The following is a 27745-nucleotide window of genomic DNA, read 5'->3' on the forward strand; positions in this document are numbered from 1 at the left end:
CCCTCGAAGACACCCACAGTTGACACACGCGACACGCACACAGCCGTGCACACCCACAGCCACGGGCTGCCCCGTTCTCCGGGTCGTTTGAACCCCGTGGCCTCCAAGCACACTCAGCCTCGTGCAGCTGACACACACAGACACACGTGGAGCCCCCCGCCCCAGCCACAAAGGGCCACATGTGGGGGGACATGGTGGCTGTGTGCCCCCGCGGGGCGGTGAGGGAGAGCACGGCAGCAACCGCCCCACACAGGCCGGGAGCCTTAGGAGGGGAGAAGGACTTGGCTTCCGTGGTGCTGCAGTGGGCATGGCAGCGAGCAGGTGTGTCTAAGCTCGGGAGGTGGGTGGGGGGGTCACCTTCCCACAGCCCTCTCCCTCCGTCACCCCCACTTACCTGCCGCAGATGCAGGTGTAGGAGCTGTGGCGCATGCCGCCCCGGGAGTAGCAGTAGTGCTCGAAGAGGCTACGAGGGAAGGAGGGACATCAGGACAGAGCACGCGCGCCCCCCGCCCCCTGCAAGCCTTGGCCCAGGCCTTCCTCGGCCAGGACTTCTCCTGGCTCCAAGCTAGCCTCAGATGGCCCTGGGCCTGACCCTGGGGAAGGGCACGGGGAAAGGAGAGCAGAGCCGCTGGGCATTGGCCTGGAGGACAGGGTCAAGGCACAGGCCCTCACGGAGACAAAGCAGGGCAGAGCAGTCTCTGATTGGGGGCAGACAGGGAGAGAGAGGCAGAGTCTGAGGACAGGCCCTTCTTCTCCTTCCTCACGCCAAGCAGCAAATGGCCCCCTGGACAAGCTCCCCCTCTCTGGGCAGGGAAGGCCAAGATGAGATCCTGGAGGGGGTCACCAACTCCCAGGCTGAGCCCAGAGCCAGAGCCTGGGGAGGCCTCCAGCTGTACAGGGTATCAGCAGAGCCGGGACAGAGCCAAGGTCAGAGGGTGAGCCACCCTTGGCAAAGGCCTGGGTCCTGCCCCGTGCCCTCCCGGGGCAGATTCTGCAGATGACTACCAGGGCTGATGGACCAGACCGGCCTCACGAACACCACCTCAGTAGTGCTGAACCCTTGGGGGGCCATGCTACCAAGAGCTCTGGGGAGGTTGTGGCCCAGCCCATCCTCCTGCCCCCCATAAGCTCCAGCACCTGGGGGCTCTGTACTCAAAGAGCTCAGCCTCTCCAGCCCTCACCCCCTCCCTGATGTCTAGGCAACAGCTCAGGCCCAGCACCCCAGGAGCCCTGGCTGAGAAGCAGGTCCAGTGGACCCCGGTCCACCCACAGACACCAGGGCAGGGGCCCATGCACAGGGCTGTGCCGCTGCTCCCGTCCTCAGAACACCAAGGCTGCCTGTGGGCATGCTGAGTGGCCATCCTCCCCTGCACGCTCGAGGCTGGTTTCGGGGAACGTCTGTATGGAGGAGTCTAATCATTCAGGCGCTGTAAACACCAATTACGTGTAATTGTTATGATTGGGTATTAAGTAGTTGTCATGCAGGAACGGATCTGCTACGTTCAGTCGGCTTCCAGACTTGCTTCCCAAGCCTCCCAGGATAATTGTGTATCTGTGAGTGAATGACTTCCTCAACAGAAAGGATTTCAGGAACTGCCACAGAGGCAAGGAAGGGCACACACTGGCCCCTTATCAGTGCCCTGTATTCACAGCAAGGGCACACCGGGGGCGGCCACCAACTTCCACCTCTGTCCCGGAGACCGTGGACCAAGCCACAGCCCTGTGTGCGGCTACAGCCAAGCCCGTGCTTTCCCGGGGCCAGCCTTCCCTGCGCCCCGACCCATAGGCAGCCTCTGCTGCCAGACTAGACACAGGGGCCTCGGACATGGGGACCCTTGCACAGCGAGCCCACAGTGAGGGGAGGACGCCGGACGTGCCACGGAGCTGCGGTGCTCCCTTATAAGGAAGACCCAAGCCTGTGGGGATAGGAGCAGATCTCGGGGACTGCATGGTTCTCTGGGGGCTGGGGACAGTGGGCCTCTCCTGGGGTGGGGACAGGCAGACAACGGCAGGCTGTGGGAACAGCCAGGAAGGCCAGGCCCAGGGACAGCTGGGCTGCCTGTGCGGGCAGATGAATAAGCGGGCACATTCTGCAGCGGCCTGACCACGCGGGGCGCGTGGGAGGCTTCCCTCCCCCGCACCCAGTCTCAGTGGCCTGCGTTTCCCTGCCGCGTCCTCTGCTCAGGAGAAACAGCCTTCACGACACGCTCTGGCTTCCACTTAAGAGAAAAGCACTTTCGGGTAACAGGCATAGCTTGCAGAAGCGCTCGGCGGAGCGGGGGCTGGCCCAGTTTTCACCTGCGGACTGCAGCCCGGCGCTGGGGCAGCTTCTAGCCACAGGAAGACGAGAAACACCAGAAGCTGAAAAAAGTCACTCGAGCTGAAAATGACTTGAGGTTCTTCAAAATTGGACTTTGGCACCTAATGTTGGTTTAAATGAACTTTTCTGCCGCGACGTGAGGACCAGCTGGGGCTTTGATGGCAGTGACAGGTAAATGCAACAGGCCCCCTGTTTTCTGCTCACACGCCTTCGAGGGCCCTTCTCTGGGCTCTCGGGCCTGGCTGCAGACACAGGCAACGGTCAAGGGGGCTGTGGAAAGATGCGAGTCCCACAAGGGACAGGGGTGCTTCCACGCTGCAAACTGGGGGCACGGAGGTGACGTGGAGCTCCTGTGGGGCCTGGCTGGGGCTGGCTGGGGCTGCACCTGTTCCCGCTACACAGCTCACAGACCAAGGCGGCGACAGGAGGGCAGTTCGTAAAGATCCCTCTGGAACTTTATGGAAAATACGTCAACCTGTGGACCCGATGAGAATCAGGTGGCCCGCGATCAGAGGGGACTAACTCCTGACAGACACAAGTCTACAGCCCAATTCAGCTGGAAGCCACCCATCTGTCCCTGGGGAACCACAGGGAGACCACGGCAGAGCCAACTGAAAACCGGAACTGGAACTGCCCTGCCTCCCACACTTGGAAGGACTCCGTGAAAGACAGTACACACAGAACCACGCTCGTGGGACGGGAAGGAAGACGGAGCTGCCAGGCTTGGGAAACTGGAGGCCTTGGCTTTTGCTGCCATGTGGGGACAGGGACGAGGCCTCAGGGGCATGAGAAGTAGCAGAAGAGGACAGAGACCCCACCCCCACATGCCTGGGCTGGGATGTACCCTCAGCAGAAGAGCAAGAGGAAATTCACCAGCATCGAAACAGGCCATTGGAAAGCCTGCCTGGGCTCTAGGGAAAAAATAAAATACCGGCCCTCCCTCAGAGCTCCTAGCGTGGGTCTGCCCTCCGGGGGGTTCAGCATCCAGCGTGAACCACCTGCGTGGTTTGGAAACTTGTACACCAAGAAAGTAGCAGAAGCTATGTTGCTGAATGGAGCCCCCAGCAGGAGTGACACAAAGCCAACTGGGCAGCCACAGCCTCAGCCCAGTCTAGGGTCTATGTGCACGCTTATGTATACAGACACACACACAGGTGTATATACACACCGCCACACCCTGAAGATGAACGTTAGTCTACAAGAGTTGTCAGACACAGCCAGCAGCAGGCTGAGACCCCCAAGGACTTCTGAAAACAGAACTGTTGGGCACTATACGTACCTACGAACTAACTGACACCTAACCACAGAGCATGAAAACACAACACAGCAAAACTTCTGGAGGTGACCATGTATCCACCAGCAGATGGGGGCGGAAGCCAGGCAGCAGGGCCCGCAGCCCAGAGATCACTTCCACCTGCTCTTTCCATCTGCGACTCCCTCCCATGTGCCCGTGTCCTGCGGGGCCCACCCGCCCCACTCCCTCCTGCTCGCCTGCGTGGGGCATGGGGTGGGGAGCACATGACCGGGCACCAGGCACACGGCCTGGCAGCAGGGCTTGGTGTCCTGACGTGCAAAGGCAAGCAGGGGTCTCACGCACACCTGCCACAGTGTGGTCCCTGAAGGTCCCCCGGGGCATGGCCGTGCCTCTATCAATTTACCCTCCTTGCCCATAAATTTCTCCCAAGCAAGACACGAGTGGAAAATGCTTTGTCTCCAGGCATCAACGAGAACCTTTCAGTAACCTGGGCGCGTCTGTGCTGTGAATAACGAGGTGGAGGGAACGACCCCAGCGACAGAGGGGCAGGCCCATTTGTCAGTGCCTGGAGATGACGAATGGGGCAGGGAGAGCAGATGCCGTGGCCTCGATCTGCTGGAGTAGGGTCTCCAGGGACAGCACTGCGGGCCTCCCCCAGGGCCCGCACATCCAGCCCATGGAGCCTTCCTGGGCTCAGAGCCCAGCTCCTGCCCTCTGAGGTTTATCGCCTGATGAGCAGATAGCCATGGTCCTATAAAAATGCATTAGCTGCCTAAGATGATGGCAGAAGGGCTGCCCCGCCGGTGTCAGCGAGCCATCAGCATAAGCATGAGGGCCGGCAGCCGGGCCAGCGGGGGAGGGGAGCCGGGGCTGCATCACCCCCCCACCCCAACCCGGGCGGATCCCGGGAGGCCGAGCCGGGAACAGGAGCGTGGAAGGGCAGATGGGCAGGCTGCGCCCCACACGCTCAGGCCTGTGGCTTCTCCACCTGGTGCGTGTCCCATCGTCCCTGCTCTGGGCCACATGCCGAGCCTCGTGGGGCCCCGCTCAGTACCGATGCTGAAGCCAGATCCTAGCTCTGCCACGTACCAACTGTAAGGCCCATCTATGCCTCAGTTTCCTCATCTGTAAGACGGAATAACAGCAGCTCCCACAGAGCTGCTGTATCACTTACATGATAAGACACACGGAGGGTATAACGGTCTTCCAGGACACAGTGGCTGTCACCGCTGTCCACGTTCAGGGCCTTCAAAGGAACTGCACACAGCAAGGACCCCTCGAAGGAGGCCGGGCTTACCCATAGAGTCTCTTGTCCTTTAAAGCCAAACAGAATCCCCCCGTGGCCCAGACCCCTGTGCCCACATGATGCATCCCCAGGACAGACACGCACATGGGCGTCCTCTGACACGGGGCATCCAGCTGCCTCTGTCCCGCTCACGCCTCCGGAAGTCTCGCCTCCTCAGGGAAGTGCCAGGGTCTCAAGGGGTGAGAAAGGAGGGAGTGGGCGTGTCTCGGGCTGTTCTGGGGCTGACGACTATGACGTTACCACGGCACTGGGTGACTCTGGACTCACATTTGCTCTGTTTAATCAACTACCCTCACGTCGGGGGTATAAATGACAGCTACGTAATGGATGTGATAGGCCTTTTGGAGACCTGAGTACTTACTAAAAGAAAATTCTTGATAGTGAGAAAACCACAGTCCCAAAGACAAGAGCCCTGGGGTTCACAGTGAGGCGAGTGGAGTGTGTTCCTGTTTTCCTGCTTTCCCCGACGGGGAGGCAGCCGCAAGACAGGACTCGGATCTAGACCCCCCAGGAGGGGTCCCTGCTACGGGACAGCAGGAGAACAGCTTTTCCAGGGAACCAGAAGCATAGACCACAGTATTTTTTGAATTTCCAGGGAAGAAGGGTGGATACTGTTTCACTGGCTTCTTCTGGGCTCATCAGAAAGCACCCACGGGGCAGAACAGCCCCCATCCCACTCTGGTCATCACTGGCCACCCATCCTGGCCAGGCTCTGCCCAAATTCCAGGAAGAGCCACAGCTCTTGTAACCAAGTTCTCCGTGGGCCTCCTGAACGGCAGGTTGAGGACTGGGTGGGGGTGAACTGGGAGGCTGCCTGTCCCTCTCCTTCCCCGGGCCCTCCCTTGAGGAAAGACACAGAGCACGCTAGGGAGCCAAGACTGAGGCTCAAGGGTGTTTGAACAGAGCAAGTAACATTCACAGAATTTGTCACCAAGAAGGGACTGAGCTGGACTAAACCCAGACATGCAGTACTAATAAAACCACAGCTCACAGCACAGCCTACAAGACTTGGCACCCACAGGGACACAGACCATATGCAGTGGCTCTGTGGCTGTCTCCACCAGCAGGAGCTCCTTCTGCCTGAGCCGCCCCCCCCAAGTCCCCTCCCACTGCCCCACCTGAGTCCCGGACTAGGGAAAATGACACCTTCTCACCCAGGACCTCCCACAAGACCCCACCATTAAGAGAAACCGAATGCCCCCCCCCCGCCCCCCGCAGCCTCTGGTGTTAACAACAGTCCTTTAGGGGAAGGAGTGATTTTCCTACTTTGTGGGAAAAAGGCCCGGCAAGGGCAGCAGCAGAGACAGGGTCACGGCAGGAAGGTGAGGAGCGCTGGAGAGAAGTCACTCCCTCGCTCCCCACGAGCAGCAGCAAGCCGCACTACCACAGTATGAGATAATTAGCATTTTAATTGGATAATTGGGAATTCTAAATCGCCTATCTTGTATTAAGCATAACTGAGGACATAACATGACATTCAATTAACAAATATTCCTCTTTATTCTTGACATGCTTGATTAGGCTGGATTTCCGAGTTCTTTGGTATCAGCGACAGGAGAAAGCCCCGGCCGCATCAGACTGCTAATAATTGCAAATCACAAATATATAGAGATTTTAGAAACTCTCTACACAAAGGGGGAAAGAAAAAACTCACCCATCATCTTATCCCCCAGAGAGAACCTCTAGTCAAGTATGTCGTTGAACATCCTTCCAGGCATTTTTTTTTTAGAGGCATAAACACAGATTTCTAAAAATAATAATGAGCTGTATATTAAAATAATGAAATCTTTCTTGAAGCCACTTTTTGACTGAAGTCTGCCGTGCACACATAAGAGGACTACGATCGCAAGGACCCAGCACAGTGACCCAGCACGTGGTGCCCTGCCCAGCCCGGCCTCCCTCCCTCCCGCCGGCACCTGACTTCCAACACTGCTCCTGACTCCTGCCTCCCCAGGACCTTTACGTCAAGTCCTCTCTGTGCAGCTTCTCCTGCCACTGCCCTTGATGCCGGCAAGACTCGCCCAGGTGGCAGGTGGCTGTCACTGCTCCTGCTCCTTGTTGGTAGCATTCTACCTGCTCCATTCATGCTGCTGCTGAACATTCTGGAGGTTTCCAGACTGCGGCTCTCATGAATGGGGCTGCCGTGGACACTCATCCTGCTTCACACCTATGCGTGGGGCCCAACTGAGCTCAAAAGGTGCCCTGCCGCCAGCCCTGGGACATGTCAGGGAAGGGTCTTGCTAAAGCAACACCATGTTCCCTTGCCCATAGATACGTATCTGTACTATATTTATTTTTCAGGGTCACTCTGTCCAGAATCTGACCACTGCTCCCCGCTGACGCTGGTGCAGGCCACCTTCTTCTCTCGCAGGTTGATGGTGACAGTGATGGAACCGATCTCCTGCTTCTGACCCGCTTCTGACTCATCCCCTATGGGGGGCTCCTTTGATGACGATCTAAGTAGGACCACAGAGTCCTGACTTCCTGGGAGCAGCCCGCACCCCTCTCATTTCCCCGTCTCCTCTCATCTTCTCCGTTTGCCTCCCCACTGCTGCTCTTGGGACCGCCAGGCAAGCTGTTCCCACCACAGGGCCACCAGAGGAGCCCCATTCTCTCTGCCTGGAATGTGTGTCTCAGAGATCCGTGGCTTGCTCTCCCCTTGAGGATTGTCCCAATGTCCCCTTCTCAGGGACGCCTGTCCCCAGTTCCCTGGATAAAGGACTCCCTCGCCCTTTGCCCTCACCGTACGACTTCCATCCATCCAGGCATCCATCCATCCACCCAACCTTTCTCAGTTCCACTAGGCTGGAGTCTTGTCCCTTTTGCTCACTCAAGTGTCCCCAGAGCCCAGAATTGTGCCTGGCACACCGACGCCTCCCCATACATTTATGTCGAGTGACTGAAGAGTACACAGTTGTGTAGGCGGCACCACACCCTGTAATTTACGTCCCCAATTTCACGCTGCTGGGTATCTAGGTTGTCTCCACCTCCGTGTTACGATGGACACCCGTGGCCATATGCCTTTCTCTGCCTCTGGACTAAATTCCTAGAAGGAGAATTACCCGGGCACATTTTGAGTCTCAGGGCCTGTTCTGCCCAACAGACCCCAAACAAGTTCACAAGGATTTTCAGGGTCCTGAGCAGTGCACCACGGGGACTGGCTGCCCACTGAGCTGCGAATCTGGCAGGCAAAACAAAAAAGTATTTTGTTGTTTCATTGATTAACTGGCCTGTTTACATGCTTATGTCCTCGTATTTCTTCCTTTCTGAGTGGCCTGTATTTTTTTTTTTTTTTTAGAAAAATGAATGTTCTTATCTTTACCCTATTCATCCCTAAGGGAAAATTATACACGAAGGACACTAGCCAGTGATGTTGACCATGGTCTCGGTGGCAAGCAGCTGGCCCGTTCTGACCCTCTGGAGGACCATCTTTGCCGATTCCCTGAAAGAGGGGCGGGGCGGTGGGGGCAGGAGCTGCAGTCAGGAAGCGCAGGACTGACTGGTACCCGGAAGGGTGACGATATACAGGGAGACAAAACCTGGAGCCTGCAGCACGCAGCTCCGGGGAACATTCTAGATCTGTGAATCCAGACCCCTTTGGGGCTGACGCTCTTGAACGAGTGGGAGGGCCCCAGCTTTGGGAGGCCCGGGGAAAGCTGTGCCCAATGTGCCTTCATCCGGGATCAACACCTGCTCGCATCTGACCCGATCACACCAACCCTGGCCGACATCAGCAATCACAGCCTTCTTGGTCCCAAAGCAAAACCATCGCCCCCCACCCCCACTTTAAAAAATGCTCCGGGCCACCCAAAGTATCACCCGCGGAGGAGCAATGTATAACGAGGAAGGGACAGAGGGAGCTAGTTCTTGCTTGACACAGTCCAGAAGCTACTTCCCTCCCAAGGATGACTGCACCCCTGCCTGCCCTCCCCAGGAAGGTGCAGGGGAAGGAAACCCGTACATGGGGAGCCTTCTGGAAGAGCAATAGCTAGAATTTCCCCAAGCACGACAGAAGTCCATGCAATGGCATCACACGTTCTGCGCGTCAGGTGTTTAAAGTGTTCCACTCCACTTATGGCAGATCATACTGAGTTTCACTCATGACAGGGATATAAAGCTTTCTTTTAAAGGACATGTAAAGAAAAAAAAAATAAAGAAAACATTAAGCAAACAATACTGCAAGCGGGACAGGGACTCGGCAGACGGTGTGAGGGTGTCACGTGACTGATGCTGGGGGATCCTGCTCTAACAAGGCTTTTCTGCAGAAAAAAAAAGCTCCAGGCGGGAGTACCTTGGTCCAGAAGCTCCCTGCTCCCAGAGAGGGGAACCTGCCTGTCCTCAGAACACAGCTGGTGGGAGAGACTCTAACAGAACCCAGATTCTCTCCTGTACTCCCCTCCCTTGCTCCTGTCCCCAACTCAGGGGCCTCAGATACCCAGCCAGTGTGGACCCTCAGGGCAAATGCCAAATGGGCCCCTCTGTCCTTAGCACCTGGAATGCTGGGGGGTCTTGGGGGACGATGCCACCTCTGGCAAATCCGGCTGCTAAGGACCTCGGACAAGCAGATGCCAAGTTCTTACCATGGCCCTCGGCTCTGCCACCGAGTGAAGACACGGAAGCCTTCCCTTCAGCCTGAATCCTGGCTGGAGCCTTACTTGGCAATGTTTCCGTCATCCTTTGTTTCATGGCCCGCCATAAAGCTAGGTCATTAGACAGATCCTGCTCAGGGCAAGGATCCTCACAAATGCCCACATGGGTCCACAGTTAGACAGCACCATGGGTGTCTGGTGGCCACCACGCCCCGCATGCACCATCCTTGGAGCCATCACTGGCCACGAGGCCCCACTCCACAAATTCCTGCCACCGCTCGTGGAAGAAGCAACACCTGGAATCCTTCTCCACAAAGGTGCTTCCTACACACCAATCCTGCAGCGCCTGAGGTCCTGGCTTCCACTCGGTGTGGCCGGGACAGGATCCCTTCATCATCCCTCTATAGGAAGAGAGGGCTGTGCTTTCTGAACCCCTCCAGGGTGTCTGGCTTATTTCTACAGAGCCCACTACTACCTTATTTCCAAACATCAAATTTCCTTGTCAGCCTCATCATCTTAAAGTATGTCACAAATCTGCCCTCTCAGATAGAATGTTCTCTGGAAAGCACTGTTTTATGTCAATGCCTCTCTAAAGCAGCGGGCCCAAAGCGTCTGCTGGCTCATCGCAGCCCAGCTCCAGCTCCGTCCAGGCCACAGGGGCTCTCCTCTTCGGACTGAGTCACCTCCTGGGTCCCATTTTTCCTCCCAACAGCCCTCCGCTCAAGGCTGTTGACACCAGCCAGGCCCAGAGCACACATGCAAACCATTCTAGGTGTTCTAGGCCCGGGACATGAAATACACGGAACTCGTCCCCTGTGGTGTCAGGGTGCTAGGGCCACCTCTAGGCTGGAGGACCCAGGAGAGCTGTGTCGCTGCAGCCTGGGATCCCGGCCACCTGCAAGAAGGGGGAACCATGGCCGCCTCACCAGGTGAGTGGTACCCCAAGAACCTAAGACACAGTGTGTCCTCTTTGAGAACATTCTCCTGAGCTCTGGGGAGACACAAAGCCCAAGTTGAAGGCAAACTGTCAATGGAAGGAGGCCCAGAGACTGTCTGGCAGGCCTGGGCGGGCTCTTGGTGGCAGTGGCCCTCTCTGCCCTGCACGCACCTGCATTTCCCAGCAGCATCCTGGCTATTCAGTGCACACTGCCTGGGACCCTCTCCTAACGAGCCTTCGCGTCCGGCTCACAACTCCAAACGTTAGTTGAGACACACTTGGCTGGATGAGCGACATCAGTGCTATTTATCACTTTCAAAGTCTTTATCCACTTAAGATGATGAATGGGGAGAGCACCCAGGCTGCCCCTGTGGAAAGATCAGCCCTGAAGAGAGGAGGCACCACCAGTGGGGGGCGCTCTCCAAGCACGGGGCGGGGCGGGGTGACAACGGGGCAGTGGGCTCCCCTCGCCAGGCCCCCAGGGTCTCAGCACCAGCTCGCGCCACATGGGTAGCTCCCCACCTGTCCCCAGCGTGCTGCAGGATGTCCGTGCTGGGTCAGCAGGGAACAGGTGAGGTGATTTAAGAAACTCGCTCTCGTACTCAGAGCCTTTCCCCTGCTGCCTTTCCCCTGCTAGCTTCCTGCAGACAGAGGGCAGGTCCCTAAAAGTATTCCTCCAACCTCCATGAGTTAAAGAATTTTGGTAACTTAAACGTATTTATCAATAGCAAATTAATAAGGTCTAAGTCCTATGATGACAGGGTGATTAAACGGTTTTTTAAATAATCCATTTTTAATTAAAATGCTACCCTCTCTTGGTTTCTGGATAGATTCAAAAGAAAGTCTTAACAGATGTCTTGTTTTTAAATACACATTATATAAAGCCAATAATTAGAAGAATTCATGCTTTTAATTATACTTTAATTATTCTTTGCCTATTGATGCGAAGTTAAATATTCTCTCTTTCTGGTACTACCGCTGCTAACCGAAGCCAGCAGACGGCCAGCAGGAACTGTTCCGTGTGTGAAGCCCTGTTTCAGAGAGCTGTATAGAGAAGGTTCTCTGGAACTCTTTGTCCTCCTCCTGGCAGATGGCATCTATTTCTAGTGAACTGCCTGGTCTGGAGGTGCTCTCCTGGCTCCTGGCCAGGAAGAGTCATGCTCCAAAGCCAAAGCTACATGATGAGGGTCTGCGTGTCCCCTCCTCTCGTCTGGCCACAAGGCCAGGAAGGTCCTGTGGCTGCTCCATCCCCTCCCTGCACACACTGCGAACCGTCTTCACCAGCATGACCCACACAAGCAATCAAATCGCCCACCCAACTTCAGCAAGCTTACAGAACGCCACGCGACCTTGAGGAGGGGGCAGCGGGAGTCAGGCTGTGAAGTGGAGCTTCCTGTCTCCTCTCCAGGGAGCGTCCATACTGCCCGGTGGGCCTGGAGCACTGTTTCACCCTCCGTCCCCAGCCCCAGCCCCAGCCCCGCCCCCGCTGCCAGCACATGGGGGCTACCCTCGCACCAGGACTGCTCTCGCCCCTCTGCCCTGCTCCCTTGAGCCCACCTCGTTGCCCGGCTAGCCTTTAACCAGGCCCCCCCCATGGCCCACCTGCCGGCCCCACAGGTGGTAACTGGAGAAGGCCATCAGGGGCCTCTCCCCTCTCCTACCATCTGAAGCCCTTCCTAGGTGAGCCCTCTCCTCTCTCCTACCCCCTACCCCACCCCACAGACACACACGCCTTTCATGGCTTTCACCTCTTGCACGTGGCTGTGCCCCTTTTTCCTACCGGTCTCGAAGGGAAGTCATAGATACAGGCCCAAGGCACCCTACGCCCAAGGCTGGGTACAATGACGAGCACACAGTAGGTCCTCAGTAAACAACTGAGGAAAGGGTAACGGATGGCAGGGATGGTGGGCAGAACATGCCCGATGGTCCAAACAGAACACGAACACATGTGCACACCCCCAAACAGGGGGTCTTAAACCCTGGCTGCTCCAGAGGCGCCTGGGTGGAGACCTGGCCATGTGCTCACCTGTCTCCCTTTAGTCTGTGGGACCGGTTCTCGCCAAAAGGAGCATGAGTGGAAGTAATGTGGGCCACTTGGAGGCAAGGGTTTTAGTATATGTGTTGCCGAAGCGAGCACAGGCAAGGCTTTTAAGAGCGGGTATAAGCTTGCCATGCTTTCTCTCTCCCCTCTCAACAGGGGGCAGAGGAGTCGGGGAACAGAAGCAACTTCGACCCTGGGGGAGGACAGTCCTGGGGTCTGCCTCAGACTGCAATGTGAGCCAGGAATAAACACTCACTGTGCCCGGCCACTGAGATCTGTGTTTTTGTTGTTAATGCAGCAAAGGCCATGCTATGCCAACGAACACACATAGGAATTCAGAATATGGTAAGGTGGAATTTTTAGGTCACGGAGGTAAAGACATTATTCCAAGACGGCGGACTGACGGGCCATTTCACGGGGGGCAAAAATGCCCCACATCCTTGCTTACTTATCACTCTCTTTTTTTTTTTAAAGATTTTACTTATTTATTTGACAGAGAGAGATCACAAGCAGACAGAGAGGCAGGCAGAGAGAGAGAGAGGGAAGCAGGCTCCCTGCCGAGCAGAGAGCCCAATGCGGGACTCGATCTCAGGACCCCGAGATCATGACCTGAGCCGAAGGCAGTGGCTTAACCCACTGAGCCACCCAGGTGCCCCTACTTATCACTCTTAAATGCATTTTAGGTAGACCAAAGAGTTACACATAAAATAAACATGGGGATGCATGGACTTGTCACACCATCCATACCAGCATGGAAATATGTTGTAACTGCACAGAAAGTTTTTTAAAGAAAATCGTAAAACCATAAAGCTAGAAGACAGATGTGAGCAGCTGAATTGTATTGAGGCAGAAGAGGAGGCTGATGTGGGGACGTAAAAGGCATCAACTACGCAGGAAAGGAGGAATTTGACAATCTATGTTTAAATGGTGCGTCACACTGGGAAAAAATATTTTGACAAGTAGAAGGTAACATGAAAGGCCCTAATGTGACGTGCTCTCACCAGTAAGTAGTACCCTGAATGCCCCAACAGCAGCTTGTGCCAAGGACAGACAAGCCACAAAGACAAATGGGAGAGAAGCACCTGCAAGAGAAGATTCACCTCCCAGTAATCAAAGAAGTGCAACAAAGGTCAGTATTACTTTTCCCTTATTAGTTGGTAGAGATGAAAAGTGATAAAAGGAACACAGTTGACTCAGGGGCCCGATGGGTACAGGCATTCATGGGTGGGTGTGTGTGTGTACATATGTGTGTACACTCAGCTCAGTGGGAGACAGTATGGGTTCTAGAGGCTGCCTGGCTCTGCCAAGACCCATCTGTCTGCTGTGGGCCAGTTTCTTAAAGCTTCTATGTGTCCTATAAAGTGCAAGACGGTGCCACTTGTCACAGATCATGGTATTAAATGAGAAAATTTCTAGGAAGCACATAGTATGTGCTCACCAGACATTAATGTCACGGGCAGGTATGAGGGACCGTAAGTTCTGGAGGACAGATTGGCTTTTTGTGCATCAAAATTTCCCCTAGCAATTCCATTCGCGGGAATCTACCCCAAAGAGATGGACCAGTTAAACACTTGAGAGAGAGAGATGAGGTTGGTCGCTGCAATGTTGTTCACACTGGAAAGTCCAAAGCCACTGAGCCATTCCCAGGGGAGGACTGGTGTGAGCGGATCATGGCAGGGCCCCACATGTGCCGTATGCCTGAGCTCAGAGACGGAAGAGCTATCCCCTCCACACAGGAGGAGGAACAGTGTGGCCCCAGCGGATCAAAGTCTGTCCGTCTGTGCCCCTGGAGAGACCCAGAAGCACGTCTGCTAAAGCCACAGGGTTGACCAACCTCTCTATCACGGGGTTTTTTCATACCTTATTTATAAGGTTCTGTACTGCCTGAATTTCCTACTGGGACATGCGATATCTTTTTACCAGAGAAAAAGCTGTTTCATTTTGAAAATATTTTTTGGAAGAAATGAAATCATCTTGTTGAAGACCAGCTGCCCTGTACCAGTCTTGCCCCACTCACTGCCCATTGCCCTCCCCAGGCCTCTCAAGATGTGCTGGGCCCAGGGGGCCCGACCCACAGCCAGGATCCGGGACCACTCCCCGAAGCTGCCACAAGGGGTCGCAAATGCACACCGCCTGCCAGCCGCACCCGGCAACTTGAGAAAGCTTTGGCTTGCTTGGCTTTGGGGACCGCAGTTCAGAAACTCAGCAGGCAAGGCTCTCTGGTTTGGGGTATGGAGAATCCAAACCACGAGAATGTCTGCTCAGCCCTGCTTCCAAAGCCCACTTAATTTCCTTCTCTGGACTCAGATTCTGTGGCAAACCCCCTGTCTGCACAAAGAGATAGGCCTCCTGCAGCGGGAGTGGGGGTTGTCAGAGTCGGGTTGGAGAAGAGCCCTTCCTGCTTCCTCTGTCTGCCCACACCATGGTCAGGGCTGCCCTCCGTGGGCCGCCCGCCCCTCGGGGAAACACGGATGGCTTGGGCTCCCACTGGAGTGGAGGGAGCAAGAGACAGGATGGAGCCCAACAGGCAGCTTGCGAGGACGGAATTAAGGATCAGATCCCCTTCCGGGGATCTCTCTGTCTCCCTTGGGAACAGAAGGAAGGGAACAGAAGGAAGTGTCTGCCCAGGGTGACCATGCTGCTCCGCAGAAGTAAGCCTGCCGCTATAAACAGATTCAGCACATCCATACAGGGTAAGTCACCTAGAATGTATCTGATATGACATTCACCAAATGCCCGGGAAAGAACTCGAATTCAGCATAACAGCTCCGATTGGAGGGGCCTACCAATCGCTGCTTCCACATCCCCCAGGGAAAATGCCCCCCCCCCCCCCCCCGCCCCGCCGTGCATGGCAGCGGTGGGAAGCCGGGGCTCCCTGCACTGGCCTCCTGGAGACACTGGTCTGGGCACACATCTTCCAATACCACCCCCCCCACCCCCATACTGGCCTGCAGAGCTGTGCCCCATGCGTGGTGTCAGCCCCGCAGCCCCTGCAGTCTGATGTGCTGGGGGCCAACACTTGAAGGGAGTTGTTTCTACCCACCTCATTCTGGGACTACTAGGGGGGGTCCCCGGGAGCCACACAAACAATTCTAACCCGTGGGAACCGGCTGCCTTTCCTGGCCTTCCTCGCCTCGGGCAGAAACAATCTCAGTGATGCCCCAAAGCGCCAGGCAGCCCAGAAACTTCAGTAACTAGGGAAGGAGAGTGCTTTGTGAGATTTTCGTAGTCTGGTTGCCAGTTCTCACCTCTTTCAGTGCGAGCAGGTGTTTTGTCCTTGAACTGCAGAGCCAGAGCTCTCTGCTCCCTGCTTGGGGGGCATTCCCGCTGAACAAACACAGGGCACACCAAGGCCCCGAGACTGTCTTAGAATAATGACGCCCCTTCGGTACCTCTGGGGGACTTGACTCATTTATGAGGCAATTTTAATAATAACTACATATTAATTCTACATTCCCTTTTTACCTATTTCACGGACTCCGAACCGTTAAGGATTAGGTAATATATTACAATAGGCTTCTAGGGACTTTTTATTAACTAATGCCCCATATTTAAAAACCTTCCCGTCAAATGAGAAACATTAAGAAATGTGGTCCCTTTTATAATTGCTTCTAATCGACTTGATATGCAGGTCCCGGCCTTAACAGACAGCCCGGGCAGTGCTTCCCTAAATTGCATTTAACTTTTCATTTTCTTTCTGTCACTGGCCAACGGAAGAATTCTGAAAGCACACAAATGGTCATTTGACCATGTCAGCCTGTCGCTCTCCAGAGGCCTATACATTTGGAAAGCGCAAGGAACGCTCCTGTTCAGGGACAGACAGCAGCTTCCTGCCCAGGCTGTCACTGTGAGAGCTCTGATTTCCATGTCCGCTCTTTGCTTTTCGTTTTTTGGGTGAGCCCATTACAGTAAAGGACACACATCTTCGGTGTCCAGACTGATGACGTTTCATGACAAGATCCCTGCGATCCCGATCTGGAACGTTTCCCATCCGGCAGATGCCATGCCCGTCTCTCCTGCGGCCCTCTGCTCCCCCATCACTATGGTTTTGCCTGTTGCAGGGCTTCCAGGGAACAGGATGAGACCACACAGGCCTGAGTCCGACATCTTTTGCCTGACGCTGCCCGCCTGGCAAAAAGTGGTCTGTCCGCGTTCTCGTGCACAGCAACAGCTCGTTCGCCCTCCCCCTCAACGGTAACCGTCCGATTATCCATCTCTACAGTAGGCTTTGGGTTCCCGCAGTTTCAGAGTACTCCCGGTCCACGCACAGAATGTTCTGGCACGTCTCCTGCAGTGTCTGCTGTGCGGCCAGGGACAGAGCGCTCAGCCAGTCGTCCTGCAGGGATCGCTCAGTGTCTGCTTTTTTTTTTTTTTTTTTTTTTTGCAGTATCAAACATTTTTATTCAGAATTTTTATCTTGGTGGCATTTTTTAAAGATTTTATTTATTTGTCAGAGAGAGCGAGTGCACAAGCAGACAGAGGCGGAGAGAGAAGCAGGCTCCCTGCCAAGTGAGCCAGATGTGGGACTCAATCCCAGGACCCTGGGATCATGACCTGAGCCAAAGGCAGTGGCTTAACCAACTGAGTCACCCAGGCGTCCCTCAGTGTCTGCTTTTAATGTTTGTTATTTTTTTGCCTAACAGGGAAGAGAGTTTCAAGCCCATGCCTTTAGGAAGCAGAGGCATGAACTGGGCGGGAGACATCACAGTGCCTGGCCGGGCCTGGGAGCTGCCCAGGGCCGCAACAGTCTTCTCCGCAAGTCCCTGTGGGACCACGGCGCATGTGGCCCTGGCTTGGCCCCAGGGCAGGATCACACATCTTGAGGACACAGAGCGAGGACACAGAGAGCTGCAGACGGCCTCTGATGCCCCCTCAGATGTAGCTGTCTTTCTGCAAGTAGACTCCTCAGCAGAAATGAAAAGGTGGTCAGAAATGCGGAAGGAGTGACAAACACAAACCGGCTCAACTAGGAAGAAAGCTGCCGGCTGGGGGCGCCCGGAAGTAGCTGGGAAAGGTCCTGCCCTTCAGGGCTGCCTGAGCTGGGCCTCGGGAATGGGGTCAGGAAGGCGCCAGGAAGTCCAGCCAGTGACAAGTGAGACCCAGGCCCCCTCCCTGAGCTTCCAGCGATGTCCTGAGATGGGGCTGGGGTCGGGGGTTGCACAAACACGGGGCAGTTACAAACATCTGAGGACAGTGGAGAGAAGGGGCCAAGACGAACACCGGGTCCCACGGGGCAGGAGCCCCAGGGCACAGAGGCCTGGCACTCGGGGCAGCCAAGTGCGGGCAGTTGAGGTGACAGCCGTCTTGTCCATCCGGCACGTCCAGGCACAGAGAAAAGGCCCTGCCTCCCAGGACTGTCCCAGTAAAGCCACGAAGCTGAGGATCCTTTGTTTTCATTTCCAAATTCAAAGGGCCCTTGGCTAAGCCAGCGTCTGATCCCAACTCAAAGCCATACGGCACCCCTGGGGAGCCCGACACAGAGGAGCCTCAGCTGTGACAGCCCAGGGGGCTTGGAAAATTGAGGGCCTAGAAGCCAGTTTTAGAAGTGTATGAATAATAAATGCAATTAATGTGATGGAAAACAGAATCTGGAAGCTAAGCTGAGGCCCCAGGGCGGGTGACTCACTGGGTCATCCTCCCTTGTCATTTCCTTCTGCCCGAGCCCCTCAGAACAGACAGGTGGTCCGGAGGCGGGGGCGCCGATCCCCCATCTGGCCACAGCCCGGAACAAAGAACAACTGGTGTGTGGGTTTGGCAGAAGGACAAAGGCCTCCAGAATCCACTCCCTTTCTTTAGCTCTGGTCACAGCGTGCCCTGGTGGTAGGGTTCCTGGCCCCTGAGCGTGGGCCCCCACGAAATGGGAATGCCAACCACACTATGCCTGGATGGCATCCTGTAAGTGCGGACCCCAGCACCCTGGGGGTCAGCATCTCCAAGGGCTGCAAGCAGTGGACTGCCTTAGGCTCCTCATACCACACTGCCTTGGTGGCTCCCACTTGGGCTCTGACACCAGCCCCACGTGAAGGTGCTCGTGGTCCTCTCCCGGCTCTGCCTGCCCAGTGCCCGGCACTGACTATCCCTTCAGCAAACATGAGGCAGGTGTGGACACAGGGGCTGGCCTCCCGGACACAGTGAGGAAGAGGAAAGGCAGATGGACCAGGGGGAGGAGAGGAAGAGCCTGAGCTTAAACCGGCCCAGAGCTCCCCCTGGCTTCCCGGCCCCGGCTTGGTTTCAGGGTGCTGCTCTGGCCTAAGGGAGGTGGGGGAGAAGGCGCAGGGCAGAATGAAGGGTCCCTGCGGGGGGTGGGGGGAATGGGCTCTCAGCACCTCGCTTGGAGGTTGACACAAGCCTTTTTCTGTCTCCCACTGGCCCAGGGTGGGATGTTCCTGTTTGACGAGCTGGACACAACCACGGGCTCCAATGGGCCCAAGGCTGAGGAGACCCCTGCCCCTCCTGTGGGCCCAGGAGGCGCTGGGGGCTGCTGGAGACCCTCCTCATTGTCCTCTCCCCGCCCGCCCCTCCCCCCGCCCCACTGCAGGGCCATCCGTGAAGATGGCTGAGGTGTTACCAGGAAGGCTCTCACTTACTACAAATTGTGCCTTTATGGGAAAATCAATGACACTGCCTCCTCGGTCTCCCACACTTGTTGCTGCTCTGAAGTAATTACTCCGCAGGGCGACAGGCTGGAACTGGGCCAGTGCTCCCGGGAGTGCCTGCCTACCCCCAGTCCAGCATCTCGGGGAGACCCAGAAAGGTGAGCTGTCTGGAGAGACCCGTCCATCACACCCGGATCTCCGTGCTTGTCCCTTGGGTCTGCCTGGCAACGCCATCACGCGCCTCCTATGCGCCAGCCATGACGTGCTATCATCGCGGGGTGAGCAAGGCAGACCCAGGCCCTCAGTCCACAGGGACATTTCCTGAGTGAAGTTGGACACGGCAGAAGCCATGTGCCCCAAGAGCACAGCCACGGGGACGGGACTCACTGGAAGCCTCCCCGGAGGAAGGGGTATGCAGCGGAGGACAGAGCAAGTGGGAAATCCCGAGGCAGAGAGAAGCAGGGCATGTGAGAGGAAAGGCAACCAGGCCTGAGGAGGCAGCCAGAGCGTGGGGAGCAGCAGCGCAAGCTCAGTAAGCCAAGCGGGGTGGGGGTGGGGGGCCGGATCCCAAGGATGTGGCCCCGGGAGGCTGGGGAAGAAAAACGCCCTCCCACCTCTGACCCTCAGGACGGCTGCATCGCCTGCTCCTGGCGCAGCCACTCTGAACGCTAACTTCTCAATGCAGTCTAGTTCTTTCTTTCGAGATTCCTTTAAATGATAGCTTGTTTAAGTACCAACATCAATTGGCCAGCAATTCCACGAACAAATGCTTCTCTGCTTGTCTCCAAGTTCAGCCACTTTTATTTGTCCCCAAGTATTTGGCAGGAACCAGTTACATCAATAAAGAAACGTCAATTTTTAACAGCCACATGAGATGCAAAAGCTTCAGATGGATTTTTTTTTTTTTTTTTTGTCAGCAAACAGGATGCCTGGAGGAGCGTCATTAAGAGCCATTGGAGACACATGGGCAGGCCTGGGAGATGGGGCTCCAGATTTAGCCTGGATTGAGAAGGCACCGCAGGCGCCGGGCCTCTCTGCATCATAAATAACACTGAAATTTTACACCGTGGTTGAACTCTTTGTTGTCACAACCGTTTAGGTCACAGAGCGTGTGAGGCTGTAGAGCAAAATGACAAATCTCTTTCCCAATCGCTAAGTGCATGGAGCCCATCAGAATAAATCCAACCACACTGGCTGCTACCGGGCAGCGGGCAGTGACACGAGGGGGAGACCATGAAGGGGGCGCTGGCATCGGAAACACCCTGGACGGTGATTTCTGGAGGTGTGTGGACTATGAGGAGAGGGGCCTGTCTTCTGGGTCCCCCTTGTCACTTCCTGCCACGTCACCTCATGGTTGGAAGAGGTGGGGCTCCAAACCCTTGGTAACGTGAGGAGTCCGATACCCAGACTCTCCCCCCAAATGGCCAAGTCACAGCTGAGCTGACCAAAGGGCCAGAGAAAAGAGAGGCAGGAAGGATGGTCTCTCGCCATGAAATACAGGGATGGAAGTGTATTAATGCCGTGGGTGATTCTCCTGGAGAGCCAGAAGTAACCCTCCAAGGCCTACTAGCTGGACCCCTGCCCAGATGTAAGCCCCAAGGACATCACCGGCCAACAAGACTTTAGGAAGCATCAGGGAACTGGGCCAGGATCGAAGAGGGTGGCCGCTGGGCACTAGGTTTCTGGCACAGACACTCAGCTGAGCATGGGGAAAACAGACCCATCTGCTCCCTAGCCTTGGGGAGTCATCCCAGAGGCAGGGATGCTGCACCCCAACAACCCCCAGGCCCACGCTGTGCATGTTCAGCAAGAGAAACAGTGCCCGTCTTATGATCCTGCCCCAGCCCAGAGCCCCAACCCACACAGGGGCTGCCTCCTCTCCTGGGCCAGACTGGCCTGACTCTGCGGTTATCAGAAGATGGAACCTGCGGGGCCCTTCAGCCTCTAACGTGCAAGGGCAAGGCCACTCCGAGAGCTCGGCCCCAGTGGTCTTCCTGCACTGGTTGCTGTCCTAGGAGCAGAACCGTGGAGCCTCAGGTAATGGCAACTCTTTGGGACGGAGGGGAGGTCTCTCCCTGTCCTTTAACAGGAACACAGCAACAAGCAGAATGCTTCCTAGCAAAAAGGGATCTGTTCTCCAGGACAAGCCAGGGGCATGGTTCTCCTCCCTGAAGTGCAAAAATGTCGGCTCTTGTAGGGGACCTCGAGGGGTGGTTTGTAGGGCTGCTCCAGTCTGGCCATGGCCCGAGGACGAAAAAGCATGGATGGACGGGGCCCGCATAACCTGGCATGTCTCACATGCATCCATGGCCCCTAGAGGATCCGGGCCATGCCCGGGTCCTGTACTTCAGGCCCACAACCTCCCCTGGGCTGGGCTCCTAAGCTGCCGGGGCCACGACCTCTGCCAGGATTGGCGCAGCACTAGACCCTCCAAATCCCCTCCCGGAAGGGCCAAACCTCAGGCAAAACTGGGTCAGCACAAAGGCCCTGGGGTCGGACATGGGCAGGCTGGCCCCTATGTGGCTGGCTGGGATGCCCACTGAACCTCCCTGAGCAGCGGGGTCTGCTGGAGGTCCCAAGCCGTTGGCTTCCTCTTCCTGAGAGCTCTCTGCAAAGGAGAGGCCCAGGGTAAAAGGGACCTGGCCAGACGTGACCCCAGAGCTGGTTCCCCAGCTGTCCGCAGTCATGGAGCCCAGCAGCGTCCTCGGGAAGGGTGGCTGGCACCCCCAACTGTCGGCCTGCCTGGGACTAAACCAGATCCCGTCCTCTGAGGGGCTGCCACCCTCGGGCCTTGATAAACGCCTTCCATACACTCCCCAGAGCAGATGCCAAACTCTGACCCGGGGCCGGTGCCCTGTCACCTGGTGCCCCCACCTTACCTCCTCATTGGCACCCCTGCAGCCAGCTCCCACTACCCCGGGATCAGGTCCCTCCTCTGCTCGACCCCCAGCCCCAGCCCCTCTTCTCTGCCACTCAGGCCTCTCCGAGGTTCTTCTCCTGACAGCCGAGGGCCCCCCAGCACCCAGGTCTCATTTAACCTCTGTGCCAGACCATCAAAGCCACTGTCTTCAAAACAGCAAATCACTCCCAGGACTTTCTCTGTTATCTTTCCCTGGTTTTATTTTTTCCCGAGTATTTGCTACCACCCAAAATGCTGCACCTTTTACTTATTTTTGTTTATCTCCCCTCGAGCTTCACAGACAGGTTTTCCTCTGTCCTGTCTATCTGTTCCTAGGACAGTGCCTGGCACCTGTTGTCACCCCATAAATGTTTATAATCCAACAAACTGGCAGAAATGATCTGGGAGCAAGCCAACACTCGCTGGCCCACGGGTGGCCTGCTTGCCAAGGCCAGGCCGTGCGTGGGGGGCAGGTCGGCCTGCTCGGCCAAGAGCTGGGAGGGGGTCAAGAGAGCTTCTGCTGCACTCTGGGCAAGCGCTCCGAATGGTCAAATCAGAGCTCCCTGAAACAGACAATCCCAAGTATAATTCCTAGCAAGTTCTGGCCCTACCTACTACAGCCAGAAATGATTTCAGAAACTCCCGGTCTTTTACGGACAGTGAACCTGGTTCACACAGATTCCCTCAAGCCCAGAGAGATCAGCTCTGGCTCTCTTGGGCCTCCTGAGATGGCCTCGAAGTCTGCCTGCAGGAACGCCCTGCCATTTAACAGCTTTCTGGTAAGGCTGGGCCTGGTCTGGCCCTGCGACCACCTGCGGATGATTGCCACACACACCACATTGCAACACCAAGCACGCCCCTTATCTGCCAGTGCAGGGACTCGAATCTGACTCCTTGATAACCACTGGGCTGTCGGGTTCCCCAGGGCCAGTGACCACATCCACAGGAAGGGAGGCCGCCTCAAGGACGAACCACCCAGGGGGAGGTGGGGGGTGGGTCGTGACCTTGCTCTGACACGCACGACTTCGGCCCCAGTCAGGTGGATGCTCCTCGGACCCTGAACCTCCGAGGGTTGAGTGAGGAGCCGTCCCTCCCCACAGCCTGAGGAACCAGCCCTGTTCCTTCTCTTCCTCAGGAATACCTGCTCTGTGCCAGGCGGCCCTCGGCCCTGGGACAGGGCTGGTTCTCCCTGGGTCCTGCCTACAGCCTTGAACCTGCTGGGGCTGGGCCCCGGGGATACCTGGGACACCGTCCATCCCTGCTGGTGACCTCTGCCCACCCCTCCACACTCTCTCCCATCTCTACCCCACCTCTGCCCTGTGCCCAGCCTGTCCCTTTGCTCCAGACCTGTTATCTCTGAAGGGCCCCAGGGGAACAGTTCTAGATGCTGCAGGAACCTCTGAAGACCACAGCCTGCTCTCAGGTGCCGACTGCTGGGCTCTCCGGCTGGGGCTGACCCTGACCGGGGGTGGGCAAGGTGGGGACTGAGCCTCCAGCCCCTTCTTAGGCAGTCTCTTTTCACTTCAGGTGACCAAAGCTTCTTCTTCACATAGAGTCGGCCAGATTCTGCCCTGATTCTGGCATTGGCTTATAAATCATCATAATTCATGACATCAACATATTTGTCCTTTTCAATTTTTATAGGGACTTTAAAAACCAGAACTCCCCACAGGACCATCAGGCCTTTCTGGTACCCCACACTGTACAATGGTAACTGCTAGGGTTCGAACGCCCGTTCCTCCACCTGCCAAAAGTACGACCTTGTCAAGTTACTCAGTCTCCTGGTTCCTCACTTTCCTGCCTACAGAGGGAACCAAAGAGTAGTCCCTACACTCAGAAGGTGGCCATGAGGATAAAATGGGCCATACCCTCATTTGGTCACAGAAGGGCAAAGGGCCCACACTGCGCTGGCGTGCGGTCAACCTTCAGGGAATGCCCACGGTGCTGCTGCCGCCGCCACGGCCACTCTCCCCTAGAACCCTGCTCCATGGGAGCATGGCCATCCTGGCACGTTGCATCCCAGGGCTCAGGACAGTGTCTGGCAAAATGCTTGCTGCAGGGGCTCCTGGGTGGCTCAGTGGGTGAAGCCTCTGCCTTTGGCTCAGGTCATGATCTCAGGGTCCTGGGATCGAGCCCTGCATGGGGCTCTCTGCTTGGCGGGGAGCCTGCTTCCCTCCCCCCGCCCCCCCGCCTGCCTCTCTGCCTACTTGTGATCTCTCTCTGTGTCAAACAAACAAATAAAATCTTAAAAAAAAAAAAAAAGTGCTTGCTGCAAGAGGAGTGGTCTGACTCAGGGAGCTTGCCCTGGCCTCATGGGCTTTAAGTCTTACCTCCTGGCCAAGGCACTTCTCACCCCCCACTTGACCCTCCTGGAAACCATCACCTTCCTGTCCCCACATGTCACTAAGCTCTCATTTCTAAGACCCCAGAACTACTGCCTCTGGGTCCTCCCCACTCCTCCATGGTGGACCATGTGACCACCAGGTTTGTACCCTGTTCCTGGGAGACCTGTCCCAGTGTTGACATAAGACCCACCCACCTCCTGCCCAGGGCATAAGGGGACCTACGAGGGCCAGGCCTGCATGTACATGTTCACACACACACACATGCACACCTAGGCACACACACACTGGAGGCTAGGGCTTGAAATACAGCCAGGCTCTGGCTCCAAATACAGCACCACGGCCCTGGGGATCTCTCTTCCATCCAAATTCATGGGCCTCATAAAAGCACAGTCCGAGCGCACAGCCTCTACCATTTTCAGCAGGAAATACACTGACTGGGAGGCAGGAGGCAGCACAGAAATCAGACAACGGACAGACCTCAGCGGGAACAAAGCTCGGTCAGTGCAGCACGGCCTGCCACTACCAAGGCAGCCAAGTGAGATGTGGGGGACTCACTGCCGTCCTTCCCTTCCCCTCACCGCGATGTCTGACCCACCACTGGATCAGTGTCAATGTCAAGGACACTATCAGCGTCAGCTCCAGCTCCAAACTCATCCTCCCCCCACCCCTGCCGCCCAGCCTGGCCCACAGCGGCCTCCCTGCTGCCCTCCTGCTGCCACCTCGGTCTGCTCACCACCCAAAGCCACGGCCTCATCTCCCAGCTCCCTCCCCAGCCACAGAAACCTCGAGGTTTCTCACTGAGACCCAGCCCTGCCACCAACTCTTCTCTTACGTGCCGGGTCCCACTGACTGTGCCCTCTCACCATGTGGCAAGTACCAGTTGGCTCCTCGCTGCCCTTAGCCTCAGCTCAAGGGCCACGACAGGGCCTGTTCTTTCCTGGACTCCAACGTATCACCATGTGTCATTCTCCTGCTTGTCTGGCTTCCCCTCTGAAGTATCATCTGTGACTCCGGCCAGCTCCCTCAGGCCCAAGCCCTTCTGAACGTGGAGTCACCTAGGGAGCCAGCAGAATGGAAACCAGGCCTGATCTCTCCCGGGAGCAAAGGCAGTTACCAGCTGAGTTGTGTCCCTGCCCCCCGAATTCATACGTTCAAGTCCTCACCCCGGTATGGTAGAATGTGACTGTATTGGGGGATGGGGTCTTTGAAGAGGTGATTAAGTTAAACCTAGGTCTTTCATGGGGACCTCATCCCATCTGACTGGCGTCCCTACAGGAAGAGAGAATTAAGACACACAGAGGCATAAGGATGGATGCCGGTAGCGGGGAAGGCCACGTGAAGATATAAGAAGGCAGCCAAGGAAAGAGGCCTCCGAAGAAATCAAACCTGCTGACACCTTAATCTTGGACTTCCAGCCTCTGGGACTGTGTTGTTTGAGCTCCTCCATCTATGGGACTTGGTTAGGGCAGTCCCAGCAAACTAGACACCTCCGGGCCGGAGGGATGAGAGAGGTCCCCAGAGGGAGGGAGGCAGTAGCCACAAACCACCGGGGTTTGAATCACCTACAACCTGAAAGCTGAACTAAGAGTCCCACCAGGGTCAAAGCCAAGACCTCAGAAGAGGAGCCAGGCAGAGGACGGATGTCAGGAGCCTCTCCCTCGAGCCTGCTCCAGCCGCAGCGTCACGGCCGGCCAGGAGGGGCCAGGATCTCTGCGGCAGAGAAGTGAAGGAGACCCCCAAGCAGCCCACCCCTGGCTGGGGTTCTGGCTCCCTATCTCCACAAGGAAGGGCTGCCAGTCTGAACCATAATAGACGGCAGCCTCTTAGAGATTCATTTCTTGCCTCTTCAAAGCATTATGGATTGATTGCCAAGTCTCGCCATAAATCAAAAGAAAGTCACTACTCATTACCTACTTAGAATTCCCTGAGTTCTTCCTGGGAAACCATTTCTCAGCTGTTTGATCTCTGAGCCACCAGCACTATCTCTAGGCATGCCACCCATCACGGCAGCCACAAGACACTTTTTTCTTCCAGGCTCCTTTCTCAGCACCTAGATGAATTTCCACCTTTCTCTAGTTTCAAGAAGAGCTGCCAAGATAAATGATTCAAAGACTCCAGCTCACGCTGAAAATATATGGACTGTGTACAGCTGGTTCTGAATAACCCCATGCTGGAGGGGCCACTCTGGCAGCCAAGCCCCAGACTCACAGGACACGAGGACGCTCTCCTGTGTCTTTTCACCCCTGGGATAGTGACACTTGTCCAGCTTCAGGCAGCGCCAGCTGCCCATTCCTCAGTTAAGCCCCTCCCACCCGAGTAGAATGTCACCCAGCACCCCAGGGCTTTGCCAGCTGGCTGTGGCTAGTAGGAGCAAGGAGGTGCCCCACTTCCAAACTGGACATCCAGGAGGAACCTCTTTCCCAGTTCCACTGCTAGCACCACTTGCCTAAGGAACGCCTGCCCCCAAAAGGGCTCCTTTACCCCCGCAAGGCAGCAGGGCCCGACCCATATCTGCTTCCCCCACCCAGGGTGCCCATCTCCATCGACACCAGCCTGGCTCCAGGAAGAGCAGTGAAACCCCACTTCTCCTGCTGGGGTGAACAGTAAGACAAAGTAAAACAGCAAAAACAAAGTCCAGCTATCTGCTGGGGGTGGCGCAGGGGGTGGGACGGACAGGGCCCTCCACCAGGGAGCCCCGGTCACCCCTGGCTGGAAGGCTGGGTACCATGCACCTGGCCCCTGCCCTTGCCAGGACCCCTGGAAGACCCGGCTCGGTGGTCCACGGCACTGTTCCTGCAGGTCACGAAGTGGGAACAGCCCCAGCCCAGGCCCAGACACAGAAGGTCGGCAACTGCCACTCGAAAACAAGGGCATCCAAAGTGCTGTCACAAGTGCACCTGTGCAGCTGGCGGGCATGTGTGGCGTCCTCACAGAGGGCAGCCCCAGAGAAAGGCAGCAGCACGCAGGAGCGGAGGGGGCAGGGAGGGGCCACTCCACCCCAGCGCTGGCTTTTCTAACAGCACAGCAGAATAAACCGAACGCGGCTGGCCAAGTGGGCGAGCAGTGGCGCCGGAGCTGGGAGAAGCCAGCCTGTGTGGCCAGGGTCTTACTCCAGGGCCATGGCGGTCATCTCATTGCACTCAGAGAAGCAGGGCACAGGAGGAAACCTCGGAGCATGGCACCACCAGAGGCCCAGGAGGAACGGGGGATGCTCCGCAGGGACGCCGTGCTAGCCCAGACCCCTGGCCTGAGGCCTGTTGCTGCCCCCTGGCCCTGGGCAGCCTGGCTCACAGACAGCCTCCCCACTCCTGCACCGCCAGCGCCAGGTGCGGAGAGTCCCGCATTGGTGAGAGCTGCAGGTGAGCAGCAGCAAAGCAGGGCAGAGCTGCCCCAGCCCATCTGCCCAGCCACCCTGACCCCACGCTCGTCCTCGCTCTGTGCTGGGGCAGCCGCGGGG

At 56.5% G+C, this 27745-nt stretch overlaps 1 protein-coding gene across 3 annotated transcripts in view; it reads right to left on the reverse strand.

Annotated features, from left to right (window-relative positions):
• PEPD (peptidase D) overlaps positions 1-27745 on the reverse strand; it is a 108611-nt gene that overhangs the window by 22730 nt on the left and 58136 nt on the right. For all 3 annotated transcript variants that reach the window (XM_045987361.1, XM_045987359.1, XM_045987358.1), the window contains one exon: positions 395-463. In XM_045987361.1, coding sequence (XP_045843317.1) covers positions 395-463 — 69 coding nt within the window. The remainder of the gene's footprint in view (positions 1-394; positions 464-27745) is intronic.

The sequence above is a fragment of the Meles meles genome, chromosome 19 (genome assembly GCF_922984935.1).
Source record: "Meles meles chromosome 19, mMelMel3.1 paternal haplotype, whole genome shotgun sequence".
Lineage (NCBI taxonomy): Eukaryota > Metazoa > Chordata > Mammalia > Carnivora > Mustelidae > Meles > Meles meles.